We start from the raw sequence: 22,627 nt of genomic DNA on the forward strand, positions 1-22,627 counted from the left end.
GCAGCAGTAAGCTAAAATAATAAAGATATAACAGAGTAAAGAAAAGGAAAAAAGATAGAAATTGAAACCTGAGCCGGTGGAAACATATTGTTCTGTGACAATTACACACTGTCTTCTGTGGATTGGTCACGGTCGTCGAGGATTAATTAGACCTGGTGGTTCAGCAGAGGGTCCACGGCATCCCACCATTGTATTGTTAAAACACACACATACACACAATTGAAGCAGAGCAGACACTCCAGTCAGACAAAAGCCTGGCTGGAAGCACTCATAAACCAGCGGCTCAGACTTGAAGGGGTGAAATTACAGGACATGAACTCTCCACATCCTCCTCCTCACCCCGTTATTGTTTGAAAATCAGACTCTGACCTTTTGCAGTATTTTGTCTAGCGAAGGGGAAGAGAGAACAGATCAGAGCATGTGTGTCCAGGGTAGGTGAGGGTTAGCTTTGTAATTTTTTGAATAACTGTACCACGATGGAAAAAAAATTCAATGATACCTTTACAATAAGTACCACTAATGTTCGTTCCAGAAAGATCAAGCTGAGTCTCACATATATATACCAGCCTTTTTAAGTAGAGCTAAGTTTTGATGCTTTATAGTAGTCTTTCACAAGGAAGGCTTTACTTGAAATAAAAATGTTTGGATTAGGTAGTTAATAAAGTGAAATAGACCCTGAATGAGGTAATTGTCTGTAGAGATGAAAACCCATTTTTGTTTCTGTTGTAAATTTGTACATTTGTTCATTCATTCATTTATTTGTCTTGAGCAGAAGAAAAAAGTCAAACATCTTTTGTGTACAAGGAACTAATGGCAGAGTAAATACATTAATAAACAAAGGTGATCAAGACAAAATAGCAATTGCCATGTACACTAGCAATAACAAAATAAATTCAATATGTAATGCTCAAAAAGGAGTGGGAAGGAGAAAACTTATTAAATCTCACCCCCATCTCACATTTATACAACACAACACATTACTTTTGCTTCCTTAATGGTATAATAACATCTGTTCAGTCCTAATAATGTAAGTAACAGATAGAAAACTGATTAGGAAAAGTGATGTATATTACACTTAGTAACTATCTAAATGATAGTCTGCATACCTTGCAATACAATATATTTCAACAATAATCTCATATTAACAATGGTAATGGAAGTGACACATACCAACATGGTAAACAACAACAAGCACATACCAACAAAGGTAAGAAAGAGCCAAGGATGGAATGGCCCAGCAATTAACGATAAGCCCTACCCTTCCTGCATAGTGACCAGACCATCCGTTTGTTAAGTGATTTAAAACTGGATATTTTGGCATTGTTTGTGGTGAAGATTCATACTGTTCCACAGTTTCACCCCACATTCAGACAGACAAAAGCTCTTCGTAGTTGTTCAAACCTTAGGAAATGTAAAATTTCCAAAGCCTATTATCCTATAAATACTCTCTCCAAGTGACTAAAACCTTTGTATGTTATTTGGTAGTGATTTGTTAAATGCTTTAAAAAGGATTAACAGGGTATAATATTTTGCAAGGTCATGAAATAAATAAATTTGACTGAATAAACAAATTATTACTAGAAATTCAGCCTAGTGTATGATCCTCACTGCTCAATTTTGTAGTATGAATAATGGATGTATGAAACATTGATAATTTTTTCTCCACACTTCAATACAACAGGTGAGATAAGGGAGTACTAAGGAGCAATATAATGTCCTGAGAGCACCATGATCCAGGAATTGCTTTGCTTTGTTCATAATTGAGAGGCTTTTTGAAATTTTAGTTCTTATATGTCTGATGTGGGCATTCCATGACAACTTGTTATCAATTATTACCCCTAAGAATTTATATCAAGTAACACTTTCTAATTGGGCACGTCTATCTTTATTTGCAATTCTGGGCTACTTTTATGACTACCAAATATCAATACTTTTGTTTTATTTACATTTAGAATTAATTTGTTGTGATCCATCCATCTTTTAATTTTATCAAGTTCTACATTTACTATATTCACGAATTTGTTATAATTGTCACAATACTATAATATTTTTGTGCCGTCAGCAAACATAAAAATAATTTGGATAAACAAAAAAATAATTATGATACGTTGAATAAATCATTAATATATATATATATATATATATATATATATATATATATATATATATATATATATATATATATATATATATATATATATATATATATATATATATATATATATGTATATATATATATATATATATATATATATATATATATGTATATATATATATATATATATATATATATAGGTTGAACAGTTGAGGACCCAACACTGACCCCTGGGGGACACCACAAGCAACACCAAGTTCCTCTCCCATTTGTACATACTGAGTTTGTCCTGTTAAGTAGCTGTTTAACCAGTTCCCAACTATCCCTCTGATTCTGTATTTCTCCAGTTTATTATATTTTAACATGGGTTTCTATGGGATTATCTCTCTTTTTGAGGCATCTCAAGTGGCCATTCAAGGGGCAGCAACTACTGACACCTGCTGGATTTCCAGTAGAGCAGACGTCCAAATAATTTCAACTCCGTCCTAACCAGAAATACATAAGCCTCATATTTTGGCAGTCATATCACCCTGTTTTTCTGCAGCTGATCACCGGCAAAATCTTGAACATTACTCTGATACTCTAAGATCTGGGCCTGAACATTTGCAAATACATCTAAAAGCCTTATGAACTATGCACCATTACTACTGTCACCAAGTGTGACCAGCTAGTGAGACATTCTTATCTTTTATAATGATATGTCCTGTTTTTGGCTGATTCTTTGGGAAACATTGGAAAATTGCTTGGTTAGTATGAAAAGTCTGCTACAGGTGCTTTGGACTAGGCAGTGCGGTGATGTTCTACTTGTTGTAAATGTCAATAGCAAGTGATTTCCAAGTGGAACAATCTATTTGTAAATGGCAAAATCTATTAACCAGCAAATGACTACATGCCCACTGCACATCCAAACTAATTAAGGCTTCAATTCACGTGTTTCCAAACCAGGTTAGACATGGGCCAAGTGGTTATTTTTTTTCAGGGAAACAAACCTTTATTTAACTATGTAGAAGCCTCCCGATGCCGCACCACCACAATGGAACAACCATCACTGGATAAAGATACCCTGTTGAAAGTCATGTGGATATCTCTAATCTGATGTACTCACTGTTGCTGAGTACTGTAGGGCCTAGCCAAGCAAAAGTGAACATCAGGGTCAATTTCTTTTTTCTCTAAAACAATATTTTTGGTTACTCAGCATGAAAGACATATATCTCTAGTTTTTAAAACTGTGTTTATGTAATTTGTACCTGAATTACAACTGGATATATAAGAAAATATATGAGAATACAGTGTAAATTAAGAACAGTAAAGGTTGTAAAGGAATTTATACAGCCTGTATTCCGAATGTAAATAGCAGTGTGTAAATAAAAAATGTTCAAGATATGTCTGTCTAACCTTATAGTTCAAAATAATCAAATATCACAATGATTTTGAATGCTATTTGTTATATAAAAAAGCAGCAGAAAGATGTGTATTAAATATAGTAATGAAACATGTCGCCAAAGACTGATAATTTTATCAGTATCTTAATAAAAACATTGATTTTTATTATGGTGCACCACACTGAACAAACACCTCACTCTGTTATTTTTTTGGATTCTCACTTCGTTACCATGAATTAATGTCTTTTAAAACTAAAATAAAAATGATATCAGTTTCATTTTTGGATATAATGTACTCTCGTATTTTAACTCTTTCAGTGCCAGACAGTTAAGGGGCTAATAAGCCTTAAAAGTGCCACAGAATTTGGCCGTTTTTCAGTATTTCGCGTCGTTTTTATAATCGAAGTCTGAATCGTCATCAGAACTCATTTTCTAGCAGATGGGACTGTTTTGACAGATCGCTGTGTTTACGATATTACTACAAAATGGCCATCTAATTTGCATATGATTTCATTCATAAATTCATTCATAAAATTTCCCAAGCAGAAAACGAAACGCGAGCTCTTCCTTGGTCAAAAACCGCTCGGTAACATCCGACCGATTGCTACTTAGATTCAAAACGCACCGGACGCAGCATTCATTATTGATAGTAATTTGCAAGAAGATTTGAAAGAACGTCATCGAAATGTGAGAAAGAAATGGGGGTAAATGGTTTGTTTGTACACAAATATGGTGTGTTCTCCAAAGCCGATCTGATCGGCCCGTGGCACTTTAAAGGTTGTATTCGTAAAGCCGATTTAATCGGCCCATGGCACTGAAAGAGTTAAGACAAGTGTGGCATGCTAAATATTTGCACTTTGCTTGAAGAACAGTACTTTTTGGTATTTTTTCCAAACCTTGAATAACTGCTTTATATTTTTCTTCTCTCTGTTACTTTGTCAATGATGATAAATTCATGTTTTTATTAAATATTTGGTTATTATTCCTTAATGGGATGTTAAAGTACTTGCTTAGACCTACATGGCTGCTGCTGAATGAATTTTTAAAAACAGATATGGAATGATTAGTATTGCTGCACAGTGCTTTTTCATTCCGTGACTCGCTTGGCCAGGCCCTGTAGCAAATATGAAATTTAATGAAGCACATTCATATCACATTCATGTTAATTGAACCCAGTCTAACTAAAGAACAGCATCATATTGATTCCTTTTAGTCAGTTTACAATGTTTTTGGGGGGTTATTTCCCACAGAAATTTCAGTGACCTTTTGATCTGTAGAACTAATTGAATCACTTTTGCAGTGTTCATCCATCCTGGAAGTATATGGCCACATGACTATCCACATGATATGAACAGATGCCAACACCGAACTGTGGGCTAAACAACTTCTGTTCCAGGGTGAATTTTTAGATTCAGTGACACTGACCTTGTTAACCATGCAAGTAGACTCGGGATACCATTTGTTTACTACAAATTACAGCAATTCCTAATCACAGCCTAATTGTGTCACCCCATATGTCTGCACAAATTACCCTTTTGATAGCATGTTACATTTATATTTTCTCTTCCACGTTCAGTTCCACCTGTGACTGAAATGTTGGAGAAAAGAAATGATGACAACTAAATAAGTTTCTATTTTGAGCAGTAAACTAGATTGTATTTGGGTGCCAGGCGCCATTGCAGACTCTATCACACATAGCTGTAATAAATAGAAATGATGTAGTGCCTTTTGTTGCTGTTTCCCTTGTAAGATGTCTCTGATTTTTTTTTTTTTTTTCCATGGATGAGAACAAGGAATAAATGTGTCTTCTCATCAGTCCACACTACCAATCGTTACGACCAGTCATTTACCAGTGCTTTATGGGCAAACCTAGAAAGATGTTAAAGAAACAGTTGATCAGCCTTAAGACAAATGTTGACTGCATTTCAGTTTATTCAGAAAAGTGTCTGCATATGTACCACTTCAAGTTTAATAACTTTTTTTAATGTAACTAAAAACAACTTCAAGCCACCACAAGAACTGTAAAATTGTCATGTCTACGAAATGCTCAGAAAAATGAAATAAAAGAAAATGCAAATGTGAATTTCTTCAGTGTATCTGTTTGGCAGTAGGAAAGCAGGATTCTTTGGGGGGGGGGGGGGGGGTCACATTACAAGTATTGTGAGAAGTTATATGAGGTCAGTATTTGGTAGATTGCAGACAATGCAGAGATCACTGGATCATTTTAATGTGCATTTCCTTCTTCATGTCAAGTACGTAAACATCAAAATTCAAGAACTTATAAAACATAGTGACATTCATTTATACTTCATTTTCTACAGTACCTCTTTCTGCTCAGTGTCATTGAGTACACTATATCACATCATTGTGATTAATTGTGCATCTCTGTTGGGTACTGGATGTTTCCTACTTCCTTCTTGTCCACTTTCAGTCTTTGTATGAATGGCCTCAAGTTTCATCATCACATCTGTAAAAGTTATGTCATCTGTCACAGTTGGCTTCAAAATGTTTCACCACACCACAGAGATTTTTGGTGTTAGAAGACCCTCCAAGTGTCAAATTCTGTTAACAGTCACCTTGGACAGAATGCATCTGAAAAGACACTAAAAAATACTTGTTTTTGAGCTTTGGAAGAGGAGCAGGGGACTTACATCAGCGCTCCCTGTTGCTAAATGATGTAATGATTGATCAAAACGTAATGTTCATCCATCCAGTACAGTGCTCTTATATTTTTTTTCTTCCTCCTTTTATCTCCGCAGCCTTCGGCAAACACCATATCCCAATCATCACCACTCTTCAAGACCAGCGTTCCCAGCACAGAGACAAAGCCCACCCCCACAGCCCCAACGTCCGGCTTAGATGCCATCCCCCAGAGCAGCAGGGGTCAGACAGTGGAGTCCGATGATACAAGTGCCCAGCTAGATGAGCTGAGGAGCCAGATGAAGGAGCTGCTGCTGTCCGTGGAGCTGCTCAAAGTCCAGCAAATGTAATGACCAAAAACACATGCAGAATTTCTCACAGCAGGATTCGCTGTGTAAATACCCTGCTGTGACAGCTCATCGGTCTTTTAAAGTTTTATCATAAACGGACGTTAAACAGTGACAGGATAAAGTGAAGTGATGGTATGAGATATGACAAACATTATGTTTGGAGCAGAGGCTCATAGTTTACATATGTTCAACCCTGGTCAATCTGAATTAGTAACAGTGATTCTAAAGCAATTTTCCAGCCCGTAATTCCCTATGTCCTACAACATGAAAACAGCAGTTATTAATCATAAATTTCTCCTCTGGTGAACTCTACCACTTACAGATTTGGAGAAAAAAATGGAGGATAGATCCAGGCTCTTCAGAGAAAAAACAATTACTGGAGCTAAAAGTATTTCTACCTTAAAATATTCAAATATTATCCTAGAGTGACTAGAAAAGAGTTCTGACATTGTGTCAAAGATGTTAATCCAGAGTTGTGCAAAGAATTAATTCACAGACATGGGCCGATGTGGCGGTGGTGATTTGTTACTGTCTAAAAACAGAGCTATAATGTAAACTATCAGCTGACACAGAACATGACAATCATGAGACAGTGTTTTTTGAACTGACTGAGTTTATGTTGGAAGGGGAACTTGACACATAATAATACTACTCATTTTGTGTGAACAGTGACTTTCAATATGTATTCAAATAGTAATACAGTCTGTGGGGATGTAGCATTCCTTTATTAAGCTGTGGGTTCAAACTGGTACATGACTTTTTCCTTTTATGTAGACATCATTACGACATAAACCTCTTTTGCTCAAGAAAGGACATTTGAAAAACATTTGTTTACATGGTGACAACATGTTTCAACCCTAAATGGCCTTCATCAGGACTACAAACAAACACATAGTTATATAGTTATACAGTTATACAACAATAATCAATGGGAGACAATCGTGACTATAACAAATGAACCCAAGACAGTAATAACCTAAGATAGATAGCACACACATACTCGAACTGTAGGTACAGCAAAAGCAGGAACAATAGTTATCAGCAGTTGTTAAAATTGGTAATCCATATCACAGGCATTGTTTGTAAAATACTTTAAGAAATGAGTGTAGTCTTGTTGCTCAGGATATTACAAGATGGCTTTGTCATGAATCCAGGAGAAACTCCCTCTGGTGGAGGTTTTGTGTTCTGTCTCCAGCTCTAGCTGAAGGCATAAAATTCCTTCAATTCACTTAAGCGTCTAGCCGTGTGGCAATCACAGTTCCCATTTTTATGGCATATTTATGGTTATGTTTATGATAAATTATGAGTGCTGTCCAGTGCCTGGATTTCTCATGTTTTTTTTCCCCTCACATTCATTGGTTATTCAAAAGCTCCTGTCACACTGAGCCCATTTATATGCCCACTAATACTCCAATCATTATCCGATTTCTGGAGTTATCAGATTATTGAAGTGATCACATAAACAGTATAATCTGATATGGTTTATCAGATAACAGCAGTAATGTGATTATGAGAAATCAGATTAACACACCTGAATTTCTCCCCAATACTCCAATGTCTTCCTGTATATATTAATCTGATTTGTTTCATTCTTTTACATCTGTACGTGTGTAAACGCCATTAAAAATTGTAGAAGACATAGTCAAATGTGAGCAGAGGACAAAAACGGGAAGTTTGAGTCCACTATCACTATGTACATACGTACTCCAAAAGAAATCCAATAATGGACTGAAGCATCTAAACCAGGGTTTTCAATTATCACATTTCTTAAGTGCATTGTAAATGCCTCACATAGGATTATTGCAATTATCTGATTACAGTCAGTTATTGGATTTTTATGTTCATGTAAACATGCTCACTGTTAATCTAGGACTGTTTAAAGTGAACAACCATTTATCCTCACCTTTTCCACTCACAGATGTGGTTTTAAAGAAAAGTACAGCAGAAGTTTACGAGCAATTGTAGATTGCATGCTGAGATATACACGTCAAATGTGTGGATATGAGTGTGTATTTTTATTTCCAGGAAAGAAATAGCTGAGCTGCGAGGAGAGCTGGATGAGGAGAGGCTAAAGCGTGTGGCGCTGCAGGTAACATTGATCTCCACAGCAACACATGCTGGGCTGTCAATACACATTACAGCCAGAAGCACACTGACTCAAATGCACACAGTCAACACAGTGCACAGCTGATACAGAGTTACAGTAAACAGGAACACTGAGACTTTCACTGACGCCGTATTGATGACACAGAAAGTTTGTAAGCCCCGCTATATAATCTGAAAAGTTATAATGAAGGAAACAAGGCTTAGGTGCAGCACCCAAGCCATAATGGATTGCACCTAGTAAATATTAAATCTATGTGCAGAACATCAAAAGTAACTAATGACTTTTTCCAGGTTTAATGGTTTTTGTCTGTTTATGTTGTGCTTTAGCTGGGTATGGCATTCACAATTGTCCAAAATTATTAGAAAGGGAACATTTCTATCAAGAAATATACACTTTTTGTTGAGGATAACCCCTGAAATGACCACCTGTGTGCATAGATCCTCCTCAAACTTGGGGGGGGGGGTGATGATGATATGATTTTGAAAAATGTTTTCCATGTTTTATTTTCTTTGCAATATATGGAATGGATGGCAACACCTAAGCCCTGCCAAATTTTCTGCCTTTTAATTTTATAGCTTACATTCTGCCTCTCATACAATTTTCATAAATTTGGGTTAACCCTCTTGTTCATTAACATTATATTTAATTTTACCTATAGAACCCAATATCACAAATCACATGGGTTTACAATCTTGACCAAATCCAAAAGAATGAACGTTGAAATTTTCTACATGTGATGTAAACAATGTAGGCTGGCTGTAGGTACAATGTTCCATTTCAGTACAGTGCCTCTAAGCAGTAGGTTATATGTAGCCACAGTACATGTCAGCCCTTTGTGTTTATGGCATCCTGGTGCTGAGATGTCCTTTTGAACTTTGACAGATTGCAAGAAAAATCCCACCTATGTCTTTGACTTTGCTTGAACTCGCTAGCAAATGTCACATCAAGTCAATATAAGTCGTGAAGGAGAATTCAGAATGACATGAGAAAAGATGAGTTTGCCGTTAGCCCTGGATTGGAGGGGGAGCAGCTGCTGTGTGTTACATCTCTCTCAAGACTTCAAGCCACACCTGGAATGTTTAAGGACAGCGTTATGTCTGTCAGATTTTATTTACTATGTGATTTGTCCTTTTTTAGATTGTTTGTGCCCTTGTCACAGTTGAGTAGGCATAACAGTTGAATAATTTCTTTCTATGATTATAATGGAGACTGGCTGAGTTTATCTATACTTCATGCTATATTTTGTAAAATAAAATAATCCTGTATACACTACAGGATGACACATGACCACCAATCTTAACACTATGGAAACAGTTACTTCTTACTGGAACATGTTTGTGTTATATAATCCATGTGAAATTATTTAATACAAACGAGACTGGTTAAATCAGTTACCATTGTCAAGACCCAGCATTAGGCTACTTATTGATCTTATGCTTCTGCTCATTACAATATGTTAAACTGGAAGAGTATGCAAAGCTTTGCCACAAATCATGATTTGTATCATGGTAAAGTGCACCATAGCAAGGTTATGTACCTACACTCGTAGTTGTTGGTCTGTAACAGTACACAGCTGTTTTTGCATAAATTTCCTGAGCTGTATATTCATATTTAATAGTGAATTCTGGCCCATACTTCATCATTAGCAGGTGTTGGTAATGCGCTTTAACTTGCTGCAGAGGTTTTTACCGTCTACCCTTGCTGCAGGGTATTGTCATCGGTTGGTTGTGTGTCTGTTCATCTGTCTTTCCATCTGTATGTGCAAGAACTTTGGCATAGACTGAATGCCAAGGGTTTTCAAGTGCAGGCATGTTATGTTACAAGTTTATCAGCAGTCACACTGTGCAACATGAGTTACGAAACTTTGGGTACGACATGTAGAGACTGTGTGATGTTGTATAAGAATAAAATGTCATCAGCGCATGGGATCTACCTGTAGCAGGAAGCTAATTTATGCCAGCATTTAAACATCCAAAGACTGAGTACTGGACTGTCCTACTTGGATTATAATTTAAAAGTTTAAAATTGGTTAAAGATGAACTCACTTTTTTATCTTCTTAGTATTTGCATTTGTAATTAGCATAACATAATGTATGAAACTGGAGGACCCAGAGGGAACCTGGTGTTGAGAGAACAGACAAACACAACACAGAAATACTCTGGTCGGATTGGGAAATGCACAGGGAACCTTCTAGTGGTGAGGTGAGTGCTAACCACTATGCCACTGTGCCACCCAATTCTGTAGACTGTTGAGATTATTACTTTTAGATAAATAAATGGAGCTGTTTTGTTGATGAAGTTCAACATTGTCTTTTTATCCGTGTCAGAAAATGTGAATATTAGGATTTTTTCACAAATTGAAACCAGCAGTAGGTCCAGTGATATGCTGTTCCAAACATAGCCACAGTCTTCCAGAAGCCTCAGTCACAAAGCTTCTTATGAACGATGGGATGAATCTCCTGGTTCGTACGAGTTGTGGAGTTCGTAGACATTCATGGAGGGAGCAGTAGTTTCTTACGGCCGTCTTATAAAGTCCGTACAGCTGCCACAAGAGCAGCTTGAGGCCTCCGTGAGAAAATAACATGATTTTGTGTCGTACGAACACTGTACAGTTGTCATGGTCTTCATAAAGCCTCAGTTGCAAATGCCATTACGAACAGCTACGAACACCGTGCGAACGATTTATGGACCATTTTGTACGACCTTCTCAAGGCGGCCGTATAAGAATGGAGTGTTCATGAAGTGTTCATGGATCGTTCCTAAGTTCGTAGCCAGGCAGGGGGACAGATAGGATTTTAGAAATGGGGGTACCAAGCTGTAAATATTTGTGTTTGTGTGTGTGTGTGTATACATATATATATATATACATATATATATATATAAATATATATATATACACACACACACACACACCTACAGCCACTTCACAAATTATTGTGTCGTAAGGTGAATGTACGTCAGCCCTACGTGAAACTCATGGCACTCTCAAGTAGGAAGATCTTACGCTGTTTCAGAATATTTAGTTCGGTATATAAACAGTGGCCATGTATTCCATCCCATGTCGTGATCATTGCACTGAAGATGGTAATAATGTCCACAAGACTGAAACTTCTACACCTACAAGATGAAGAGGAAGATAAAACAATTGTTTTGACTGTTTCAGTCCGACAGCAGCAGAAGAGAGACATTCTAAAACGCAACATAAAAAAACACCTTAATGTAGTTTAATGTCCAGAACAGTGATCAATCAGCACCAAAGTTCGTGTGGACATCTGTAGTCACGTCCACTTTCACCTCTGCAAAAAACTGAACATATTTTAGTCTGAGAATGTTGTTTTTTTAATTCATTCATTCATTCATTCATTCATTTTCTGAACCGCTTTATCCTCCAGATGGTCGCGGGGGCAGAGCCTATCCCAACATTAGAGATGTCTACACATAATTTGGTGATTATTGATGCTCTTTTCAAACATTAAACTACATTAAGCTTTTTTTTTTTTTTTTTTTTTACATTGAATGTTTTAGAATGTGCGTTTTCTGTGTTTGGGATCGTGCGCTGTCCGTGGTGCTGAAACAGCATTCCTGTGATGTATTAGGGAAACTTATCTGCACCGTTAGAAATTAGAAGTCATAATGAGACATCAAATTAAGACATTTGAAGTAGAAGGTTTAAGAATAAAACAAAGATACACCAGAATAATAGGGGGAAGTGAACGTTAAAAACACCATCCGTCCGTCATGCACATTCTCTCCATCAGCCTGATCCTCATCACCCAGGTACTGCGGATTGTACATTATCTCTCTGCAGGTTTAGTGTGGTTTTTTTCAAGCTTATTTTTCTGTTAATAAAACACTTTATTCTTTATATGTTCTGCACCATGCGTTTGAGTCCAGTCATTCACTCCGTCTTGACAGTTTGTATTCGACCCCTCTAAGAACACCATGAATGTCATACCGCTGCCGCACAAACACCTTATGTCCACCTTGAAAACACCGTGTGAATCTCTGTCTGTGCGTCCGTTCGTGTGAACGCCATAAGGGACCCCTAATAACACTGTAGTGTGTTCTTGACATCTACTTGCGGCCACCGCAGGAACATATGGGTCCTGAAAAGGCCTCCTGATCCACGAACCTTGTGCGTTGTTCTTATGTTGTTCATATGGCATTCGTTAGTGCGTCGTGCGAAAGGGGATTTCGTACTGCTTTCGTACAAAATCTTGGACAAGATCGCTCACCTGACTACAAATTTAGGAACTGTCCACGAACACTCCATGAACACTCCATTCTTATACGGCCGCCTTGAGAAGGTCGTACTAAATGGTCCATAAATTGTTCGCACAGTGTTCGTAGCAGTTTGTGATGGCATTTGTGACTGAGACTTAAGCTTCACTGAAGTTTCCATTAGAGTCTCCAGTGAACTCACCATATCGAGTCTCCATGAGCTCTGACTCGACCTGACATCCGCTTGCTGAACATTTGATTTTTCTTAAGAAATAGCAGCCATCACAGGCCGACCCAGCACGTCTTCCATGCACTGCTCCACACAGGAGGGGAGACACCCCACGGAGAGTCCCACATGTACACACAGCAAACACATAAAGAGCAACTACTGAGGCTTTAGTTCAAAACCCCCCACCGTTGAGTGTTGTGCTTCTGCAGATATGTAGAAAAACAGAACTGAAAGGAAAAAAATAGAAATGGTCAGAGAAGACAAAATGAAAAATAGTCTATCAGAGCATTTCTCTTGGTTTGTTGCTGGGTGAAGGAATCATTTGTTGGCAGAAAGAATCACTTTCCTCATTACGATGTCCCACCATACCCCTAATTCTGCCAAACCTGTAATTTAAGGCTTTCAGACAAATGTCCACGATTTACTGAATGAGTAATAAGTTTGTTTGTACTGACTGTCCAGATCTGTTTGGAACCTGATGTGTGTTTGTCAGAATGTTTCAAAGTTAAAACCACGCGACATGGTCAGTGCCTTGAAATGATGAAATATACTGTTATCATTTCTTTTTCAAATGTATTTGCTCCTCAGCCTAGGTTCTCCACCAAAATATGACTTTATCGTAATTACAATCCTACTAATCAGTGTTTCTGAAGAATAGCTTCACAGCATGATGCCTCCACTGTCGTACTTTACAGTAGGTGGGTGATCATGGACTCATGTGCCGCTGATGACAGTTAACAGTATTTTCATTAAATTACAGCAGTAAACATCAAGTGGTGGTGTGTGGGCATCATCCGGTCCTTGGATGCTTCCCAAAAATGATGCAGAAAGTGGCATGCAGTATTTAGTAGGCCTGTAACGGTACACAAAATTTTCGGTTCTGTACGTTTTCAGTTTTGAAAGCCACGGTTCGTTTTTTTCAGTTCAGTACGGGAAGAAAGAAAACCCCTCAAAATGTCTTTAATGCATTTATGAATTTTTGAACATTCTTCCTCCAATTTTTGGACACAATAGAATATAGAAAAACAGGAATAATATAATTCTGCTGCTATAAATCAAATAGAAAATAAAATATTACTAAATGTATTTTAAACATTAATATTGCACTTTTCCCTGAAAGGGAGTTTTGAACAAACAACAAAAATCTAATTACATTTCTGTCAGTTCGCATTCTGCTTCAAAATAACAAAAAAAAAAAAAAAATTCCACATGAAGTGCAACATTAACAAGAGAGCAAACTGGTATTCTGTTTAAACAAACTGAAGAGCAGCTTTGACAAATAAATTAACCTAATTATTTATTTTAGGACAGATAAACTGTTCAGACCACTTTGTGTACTTGTGTGTGTGCGTGCGTGTGTGCATGCGTGCATGCGTGCAGGGTGCGATTTGTCAAAAACACAGTGGGGGGATTTCTTTTTTTTTGGGGGGGGGGGGGGGGGGGGGGGGGTATACGTGAGGGTTCAGTCCATAACTAATGTAATAACTAACGCTGGCATGAAACGAAAGTGAAACTTTACATCCTTTCAACTTCTTACATCCTTACAACTTCGAACTCCCAGGTTCTATTCCTCTATTACACAGCGTGTGTGTGTGTGTGTGTGTGTGTGTGTGTGTGTGTGTGTGTGTGTGAGTGAGAGAGAGAAAGCTAGTGTCAGTGTTTTAGAACTACCGTAGTTCCTAGGGGCCAAACAACGTCCGTCTGATCAGCGTCTCTTTCCTCGTTGTTGTCTTTCACCTGTACCTGTACTGATCCCAAACAGGACTGTAATGATGGCGGAGGGTCTTCAGTCTCTTCCCTTCAGGTTGACATATTTGTTGTTTATTTTAACCTTATTGAAGCAGCTATTTCATATTTCGAGTCATTGTGCGCTAGTTCCATATGTCCGTGTGGAACTTGCGCAGATTTAAAGTTCCGCATCGAACGACGCCTTTCGTTCCTTTTTCTTTTTCTCATCATACTGTGCCGTTTCGGTACAGCTGTGTACCGAACCAAACAGGTATGTACCGAAACGGTTCGGTTCGGTTCGGTACGTGTACCATTACAGGCCTAGTATTTAGTATTATGAAACAACCCCAAAAACAACTAGAAATTGCTTCAGTAGGAATAATTTATTAACCCTAATTATGGGTGCTGGACCTGCAGGTTGTAAACAGGGTATTTCTAAAAAGTATTAAACACAACAGAGACAACACACACAACAAATGTCCATAACTGTTAATACTACTACTCCAAATACAAATACTAACAGTGAATGTACCACTGCTACAGCTGTTGGTACCACCAATAGAAACCACCTATTTAACAAAATCATAAACACTATCATAACTACATGGATATAGGAGTGATAACTAAGAGCAGCCTGAGCCACCCTAACTATAAGCTTCATCAAAAAGGAACATTTTAAGCCATTTCTCAATGAAAGCCAAGTCAAGAAGGCCAAGCTGATGTCACTGGTAAAAAAGCAGATTAAGTGGAAAAAGAAAAAAAAAAATTCACAACTGAAGATTGTTCACTAAAAGGATCATTGAGACAGTTTTGACGGAGCTTAAGTGACTATACAGCTACAACCATCTGAGCCAACATAATGTTCATTTAACTCCTGAGGCCCAGCTATGAGTTTTTCAGTCCTCCGTAAGGGACAAGGATTTCACAGATTGATTTATTTATTTTAAAGCTGTCATCTGTAAAGAACCTAAAAGAAATGTATTTGAAAAAGTTGTTATGTTGTGCTGTTTTCACTTAAGATATTTTTTACATGCAAATAACAGCAGGAACCTGTATTTCCCTGGACCTCTGGAGGTTAGAAATGTGACATTAATTTACAAGAATTAACTTAGCCACCTCAAAACATGCTAATTTGGATTCCTGGGTTCATTTTCTAGCTTCTACATGCTGACACTATCATAACGGCTTATTAGGGACAGAGCCCAAAGGGAGAGGATGTGGATGTGTATATGTGATACAGCCCATAGTGCCCCCATCTGACACCCATCTGGTCTACACATTCTGATCTATTGGATGGAAACATACCGAAGATGGATTTTCTGTTTTCTGTTTTGCAGTAACAATTTTGACATTGTAATAACAGGAAAATTTGTATTTTAATTTTACTGCAGTCTCAACCTGAAGGATGAATAAAAGCACAAGTGTCAAACATGTGGTCCACAGGCCAAACGTGGCCCACCAAAGGGTCCAATCTGGCCTGTAGGATGAATTTGTGAAATGCAAAAATTCCACTGAAGATATTAACAATGAAGGGTGTCAAAATCATTTTAGTTCAGGTTCCACATACAGAACAATCCGATCTCAAGGGGTTAGACCAGTAATATAATAACATAATTACCTATAAATAATGACAACTGTATTTTTTTGTGTCTTTTATTGTTTAAAAAAAAGAAAGTAAAATAACATAAAAATATTTACATTTACAAACTTTCTTTTTACCAACAAGTGAATAACCGGAACAAATATGAGTAATCTGAAATGTCTTTAGAGAAGTAAGTGTAATTTTACCAATTTTGTGTCTGTTACTAAATGTTTTGTTTATTTGTAGTTCCACTGTGATCTGTAAGTTGTAATGTACATGTGTAACTGATAAACTGACGCTTGCGCTTATTTTTCTCAAGACATTTCAGGTTTTTCATGTTATTGAGATTTTTGAGGAAACTTTGTAGATGTAAGCATTCTCATAATACAATATCCGATCCACTTTAGATCATATTGGGCTGAATGTAGAACCTGAACTAAAACGAGTTTTACATCTTTGAACATGAGCAACAGAGTAGGAAATGGAAAAACAGGTGCATGGCTCATAAGAACATTAAATAAAACCGATTTCAACTAGTCTTTCTTTAAAAATAGTTTGTGGTCCATGTGTCCATCAGTGCCCATACTGAGCAGCACGTCTCGTCTTCTGTCCCCTCAGATGGAGATCGAGAAGCTGAAGCGGAACGTCCACTCGACGTGAAGACGCCGCTCCAATCAACAGCAAGCCTCAAGGTCAGCCGCCAGCCCGTCGACCAACACCCAGGGAGCTGGAGGGGGGTGACGGACAGACGGACAGACACATAGTTGAGACCGAGAGAGGAAGGGGGGCGGGACTCGGACCGAACCACCTCGAGCACAGTCCTTTTCAGTGATCTGCAGAAATAAACTCTCCCTGTATTTGTAAGATTTACATTTTGCACATATAATTTTTTTCAAGCTAGATGTAATTAAATTACAGATGTATATGTTTCTTTTTTTTTTTTTTGCCAACACACACAAAAACAAACAAACAAATGGAGGCCTTACTTCAGACTACTGCGCTGGACTCTCCCCTTCACTCATACTACTGACTGTATAAAACAGGGGGCGCTTGTTTCCTCCACCTGGTTTTCTTTCCGATTCTTTTCTTTCTTTCTTTCTTTCTTTCTTTCTTTCTTTCTTTCTTTCTTTCTTTTTAAGATGCACTCAGTTGATTTTAAGAATGACAAACTGATTTCAGTTAACATCCTCACAGTGTTTTTCTTTGAGGCCTGGCAGCAGTACTCGACTCCACAGCTACAGCACTTCAGAGAGAGCTCTGCTTTAATGTTACTTTGTCTTTTTTTGTTTTTTTGTTTTTTTAAATATGTTTTCTAGGATTCCTATCCAGGGTAACACTACTGTGCCTGTTTAAAAAATATATAACAAGAAAAAAAATCAAACAAAAATCTATTAAGTGTTTGTAATGGGAGCTTATATTTACCAAGATGGTGTCTGGAAACTCTCAGCATGATATTGTATATCTCTATTTTTTAAGTCTACTGACAACGCCTTGTGGAATTCTATATTGAGGGCCTCTTCTATGCTGGTCTCTTCTATTTTTGTCAGACTGTTTCAGCTACTGGGAATGTTCTCAGAAGTTTAGCCACAATTCACACACGACAAGTAAAAACTCCTATCAGTGAAAAGTGCAGCCCCAGTATGATCATCTCTGCATTGTTGTCTGTCTTGTCTCAATCAGGTCATCATCTCTATAACCTCATGATCCCATTTTACCTCTCGTCTCCCTATTTTTTCTTTCTTTTTTTTTCTCCGTTTGAGTTGAAATTTTTTTAAGTCATTAATCTGCTTTGTATTTCTGCTCAGTCATGTCATGCACTCAGTCTGTTCTCTATGTTTTGTGTCTCTCATGTCCACATTTCTTCCTACATTCCGCAGTTCATCGTAACTGGAAGCACTGGAATCATACAAAAAAACAGTACCAAACTCATCTTCTTCATTCTTAAGAGTGTTAAAGCCCCTGGGTGTTTGTGGGATTCTGACAACTCTCAAATTAGAGCAGCAGTGATTCATCAATGAGTGGGGTTATTATGGATGAAAACTTGCAGTGCAAAAAATTAATTTGTTGACAGAAAAGAGTTTAACGAAGTGAAAACTAGATAAAAGCTGTAAAATAGACAATGCAGCACAAACTAAAATTTAAAATTTTAGTACAAATCTCAGTTTTTGGTTTTCCGATGAAAGTTTGGGAAGTTGCTAAACTCGACATAAACTACACTTGCCTTTAAAATAAAAAATGTCTTTTCCACGTGTAAAAACTAAACAAAAATATATCAAATAAATATATAATTTTCTAATTGAAGCTTCTTAAATGTTGATATTTTCTGGTGTCTTCATCTCTGACGGTAAACTTTCTTTGGTTTGTGAATCAAACAAGACATTCAACGCCAACTTTAGGCTTTCGCAACCACTCATTGAAATCTTTCACCATTTATGAAATCAATCAGTTATTAATTATCAATAATCATCTGTTACAACTGTACTTCAAATTAAAAGCAGTGATTGTAAATAAGATTTGCATAAATGGGAGCATCATTTTAGCTGTATTGGTAGCCTGCCTCTTGGTTCCAAATGAAATGAAATGTACAGACATGAATTGTCAGAGGAGAAGTCACACCAGCTCTGCCTTATCTTGGTCATTGGGAATTTGGAAGCCTTTTGTGACTTGCAGAAATTATGGAAACCCCATTAACCTTTCCTATCTTCTTTGGAACAATATTAGCGTATAGCTGGTACCTAGGCTGTAAACCACAGACTGTAAATAAAGATGATGTGTCACTTCTCTGTAAATGTGAAGCAAATGTAGAAGCATCTTGAAGTGTAATACCACTGATGGCCACTAGATGCTGCCTTATAGACTTTCATTGAACTTGTGTCTAGAAATATAAAAACATTTTCCATCATCATTCTGGTCTATGATAAAACCATAGAGCTGTGATAGCAGCATCATTGACAGCTCAGCCTGCCTAATTTCAGAGCTTCTGTCTATTGAGTAAAATTAATTCCATGTGTTTCTGAGGTACACTGGAACTATGTATATATATTTCAAAAGAAAAAAACACGGGATGCAAATTTTGCAAAAACAAAATGTAATTCCCCAAACTTCTGCCCACAAGTATAGTATCAAAATGTAAAATGACAGAACATTTGGTAAATAATTGATTGCATGTATACTCTCAATTGTTAGTTTGACTCTAAGAATTGAATACTTATTGAATACCATTCAGGGGGCAGGGTTTTTGACCTACACTGCAGCCAGTCACCAAGGGGAGGTGCAGATATTTTGGTTTCACTTTTGCAGAGCTTTCATTGATCATTCTTTATACACAGTCTATGGTTTTTTAATTTTTTATTGTTAAAATCTGACACATCAATACCTGCATGTAGTGGTTTAACATTTATCTCAAAACGGTTGCCAACTGTACATTATTGGGATTTTATTGCAAAAAATCTCTGTGCTGCAGAACAAATGGTGCACTTCTAGATACTAATATAGATAAAATCAGGTTAACTTAAGTCTTGTTACTTAAGTTAACTTGGAAACGTACCTAACATAAATTTTCTGTTCAGGGCTACAAAAATGTACATTGCAGCTGTAGTCTTACTGATGCATTGTGGGATTTGAGCTCATCTGTTTCTTAGCCTACAGCTCTGAGCTCAGTGTAGTCTGTTGTTTCTCTGTGAACAGTTACCGACCAGCACAACTACTAAATACACCCCCTCTGGCCATAATATGTCAGAGGAATGTGTTTTGGCTCAAATATTTGCCCCCAGATTTGTGGCAGGTTTCATTTCCATCGGTGCAGGTTATGTCGAAGCTTCAGAAAAGTCTTTCCTACAATTGTGTCACATAAATGCAGATTCATATTAGTCCTTGTTTGTTTTTTTATGTTAAATATCTTGATTCATATCTCATAAATGTCTTAAAGGGGTTACATCCAAGTCTTTGTCATCCTCAGGCTTCATTCCTTGTGTGTGCATGCCTTGTATGCATTGTAAGTACAGCAATGTCCATATTAATGTTAATGTTGGACCTTAACACGCATGTCGTCGCCTGACATGAAACAAACAGCGTTTTCCTCCACAGCTCTTTAAAAGGACACCCGGGCAATGAAATAATCACATTGTGGTGTTAAAGAGGGGCCAGGGAGTCTTGTGACATCTCCTGTTGTAATCTGTAACACGGCTTTACTTCCACATGTTGTACATTCTGTAGTTTGACACCAAGAAAAGAAGAAATCTGAGCACATTTATAACATATTTTCAAGTGATTTTGTTTACAAGAGCTGTATCCTTGCATGAGCTGAGATTCTTTCCAAAAAAAAAAGAATAAATATCTTTATTTACTGTCACACTGGCCTTGGTTCATTTTTGTCAAAAGTGCAATTTCTCCAAACCTTGTGGCTTTTCCATGCTTGAATTTGTAAAGTTTGCCTTCTTGGAAATATTCACTGGAAAATAGAAAGCATTCAGAGAGATTTTCTGAAGAAATGCAGCTTATAACAAATTTAGCCTGCAGTGATGTGTCTGTTCTGCTGTGACCTTCGTATGTATCTCCCCCTGCAACGCATCAGGAAAAATAATAATATCTGACCTCCTTTTATATATATAGGGCTAGAGGCCAGATGGGACACTGCGCACAGGTAAATCTTGCATTTGGCATGAAAAGTACAGTAGTGCTTGAGGATCATTTTGAAAATATGCAGTCTTAACCAAAGAGGAATATATATATGCGTGGGATTATGATGCAAGTCCTGCCTGAAGGTATCCACTCCTAATCCAGACTCTAGCTCCATGTCTTCATGCTTCAGAACATTTCAGTGATTTAGTACCAACCGCATGCCGAGCTCTGTTCCTACTCATTGATAACCCTATGAGGAACAGTGAGAAGAAAATGTTGTGTAACCTTTTGTGCACAGTATAGACCACTACTCAGACTTCATGTAAGACCATAATATTTGCAGGAATTCCTTTGCCACTTGGGAGCAGCACTAGAAATCATAAACGCATGACTAGCATCAACTGAAGGACGTATTTTTAAGGCCCAAATTACTAAACCCTAACAGACTTTGCTGACCATTGGCTCGGAGTGGTCTAAAAGGAAGAGACTGCACTGCACATGTCAGCGATGAAGACAAGGGATCAGTGTTTCCAGGCTTACAATAGTTACATTTGTATGATCCAGGAGTCTGAACCCGCCTTAATCAGGGGTGTCAAACTCATTTCAGTTCAGAAGCCACATACACACAAATATGATGGCAAGTGGGCTGGACCAGTAAAATACTAACATAACAGCATAAATAATGTCTCCAAAGTTTTCTCTATGTTTTAGAGTGGAAAAACAAAACATTCCATTATGAAAAATTTTACACCTACAAATTGTACATGAACAAATATGAACAGCCTGAAAAATTGGTGCAATTTTAACAACATAATGCGTCAGTGTATCATTCACACATGTACATTACAACTTGAAGATCACACTTTATCTACAAATACACATAACATATAATAACAAGCAGAATATTGTTAAAATTCTACTTGTGTCTCTAAAGATATTTTGTGTTATTCCTATTTGTTCAGATTATTAATGTTTTTTATGCAAGAATAATTTGTAAATGTAAACATTTTGGTGTAATTTTACCTTTTTTACACTAAAACAAGAACCTCTTGAGATTGAGGTGTTCAACTGAATGTGGCCTCTGAACTAAAATGATCTTGACATCCTTGACTGTTCATGTCGTCAGTGTAATTTTTGCATTTTATAAATTCATAATTTTGGCTGGATTGGACCCTATGGTGGGCCAGTTTTGGCTCACGGGCCATATGTTTGACACCCTCATGTAGCTCTCACTGAGCAAATACTTCAGATCATTGAATTATATATACTTAGCGCCATTAAAAACACACGGGTCAGAATAATATGTATATTTAGAGATATATTAAAGTAATTGGTTTGAATTGGTAATGGTATGAAGAACCACCTTCATATTAAAGAGGGAAGTATTGGTCATTAGACAATGAATTGTGGACAAATTGTGATCAACTTAACACGTTTATTCAGTGCACTGAATACAGGTACTCAGAAATTGAAAGTGTCATCATTTAATATCAGGTGTGTCCACCTCTGGCTTCCAAACAAGCAGTGCAGTGACGACGCATGGAACTGGCAAGTCTCATGATCCTGTGCTGAGGGATGTGATCCGATTTGGCACTCAGACTGATTGTACTGCGATGACAGCGCAGACAGTGAGCGATTTCACCACAGCTCAGACCTGCATGTAACATGCCAAT

At 37.3% G+C, this 22,627-nt stretch overlaps 1 protein-coding gene across 1 annotated transcript in view; it reads left to right on the forward strand.

Moving 5' to 3' along the window:
* Positions 1-20,685, forward strand: part of LOC115415227 (CD2-associated protein) — a 124,245-nt gene extending 103,560 nt beyond the window's left edge. The window contains exons 17-19 of the mRNA XM_030128733.1: positions 6,237-6,463; positions 8,493-8,556; positions 16,953-20,685. Coding sequence (XP_029984593.1) covers positions 6,237-6,463; positions 8,493-8,556; positions 16,953-16,994 — 333 coding nt within the window. The 3' untranslated portion in view covers positions 16,995-20,685. The remainder of the gene's footprint in view (positions 1-6,236; positions 6,464-8,492; positions 8,557-16,952) is intronic.
* Positions 20,686-22,627: the final 1,942 nt, after the last annotated feature.

The sequence above is a fragment of the Sphaeramia orbicularis genome, chromosome 24 (genome assembly GCF_902148855.1).
Source record: "Sphaeramia orbicularis chromosome 24, fSphaOr1.1, whole genome shotgun sequence".
Classification (NCBI taxonomy): domain Eukaryota; kingdom Metazoa; phylum Chordata; class Actinopteri; order Kurtiformes; family Apogonidae; genus Sphaeramia; species Sphaeramia orbicularis.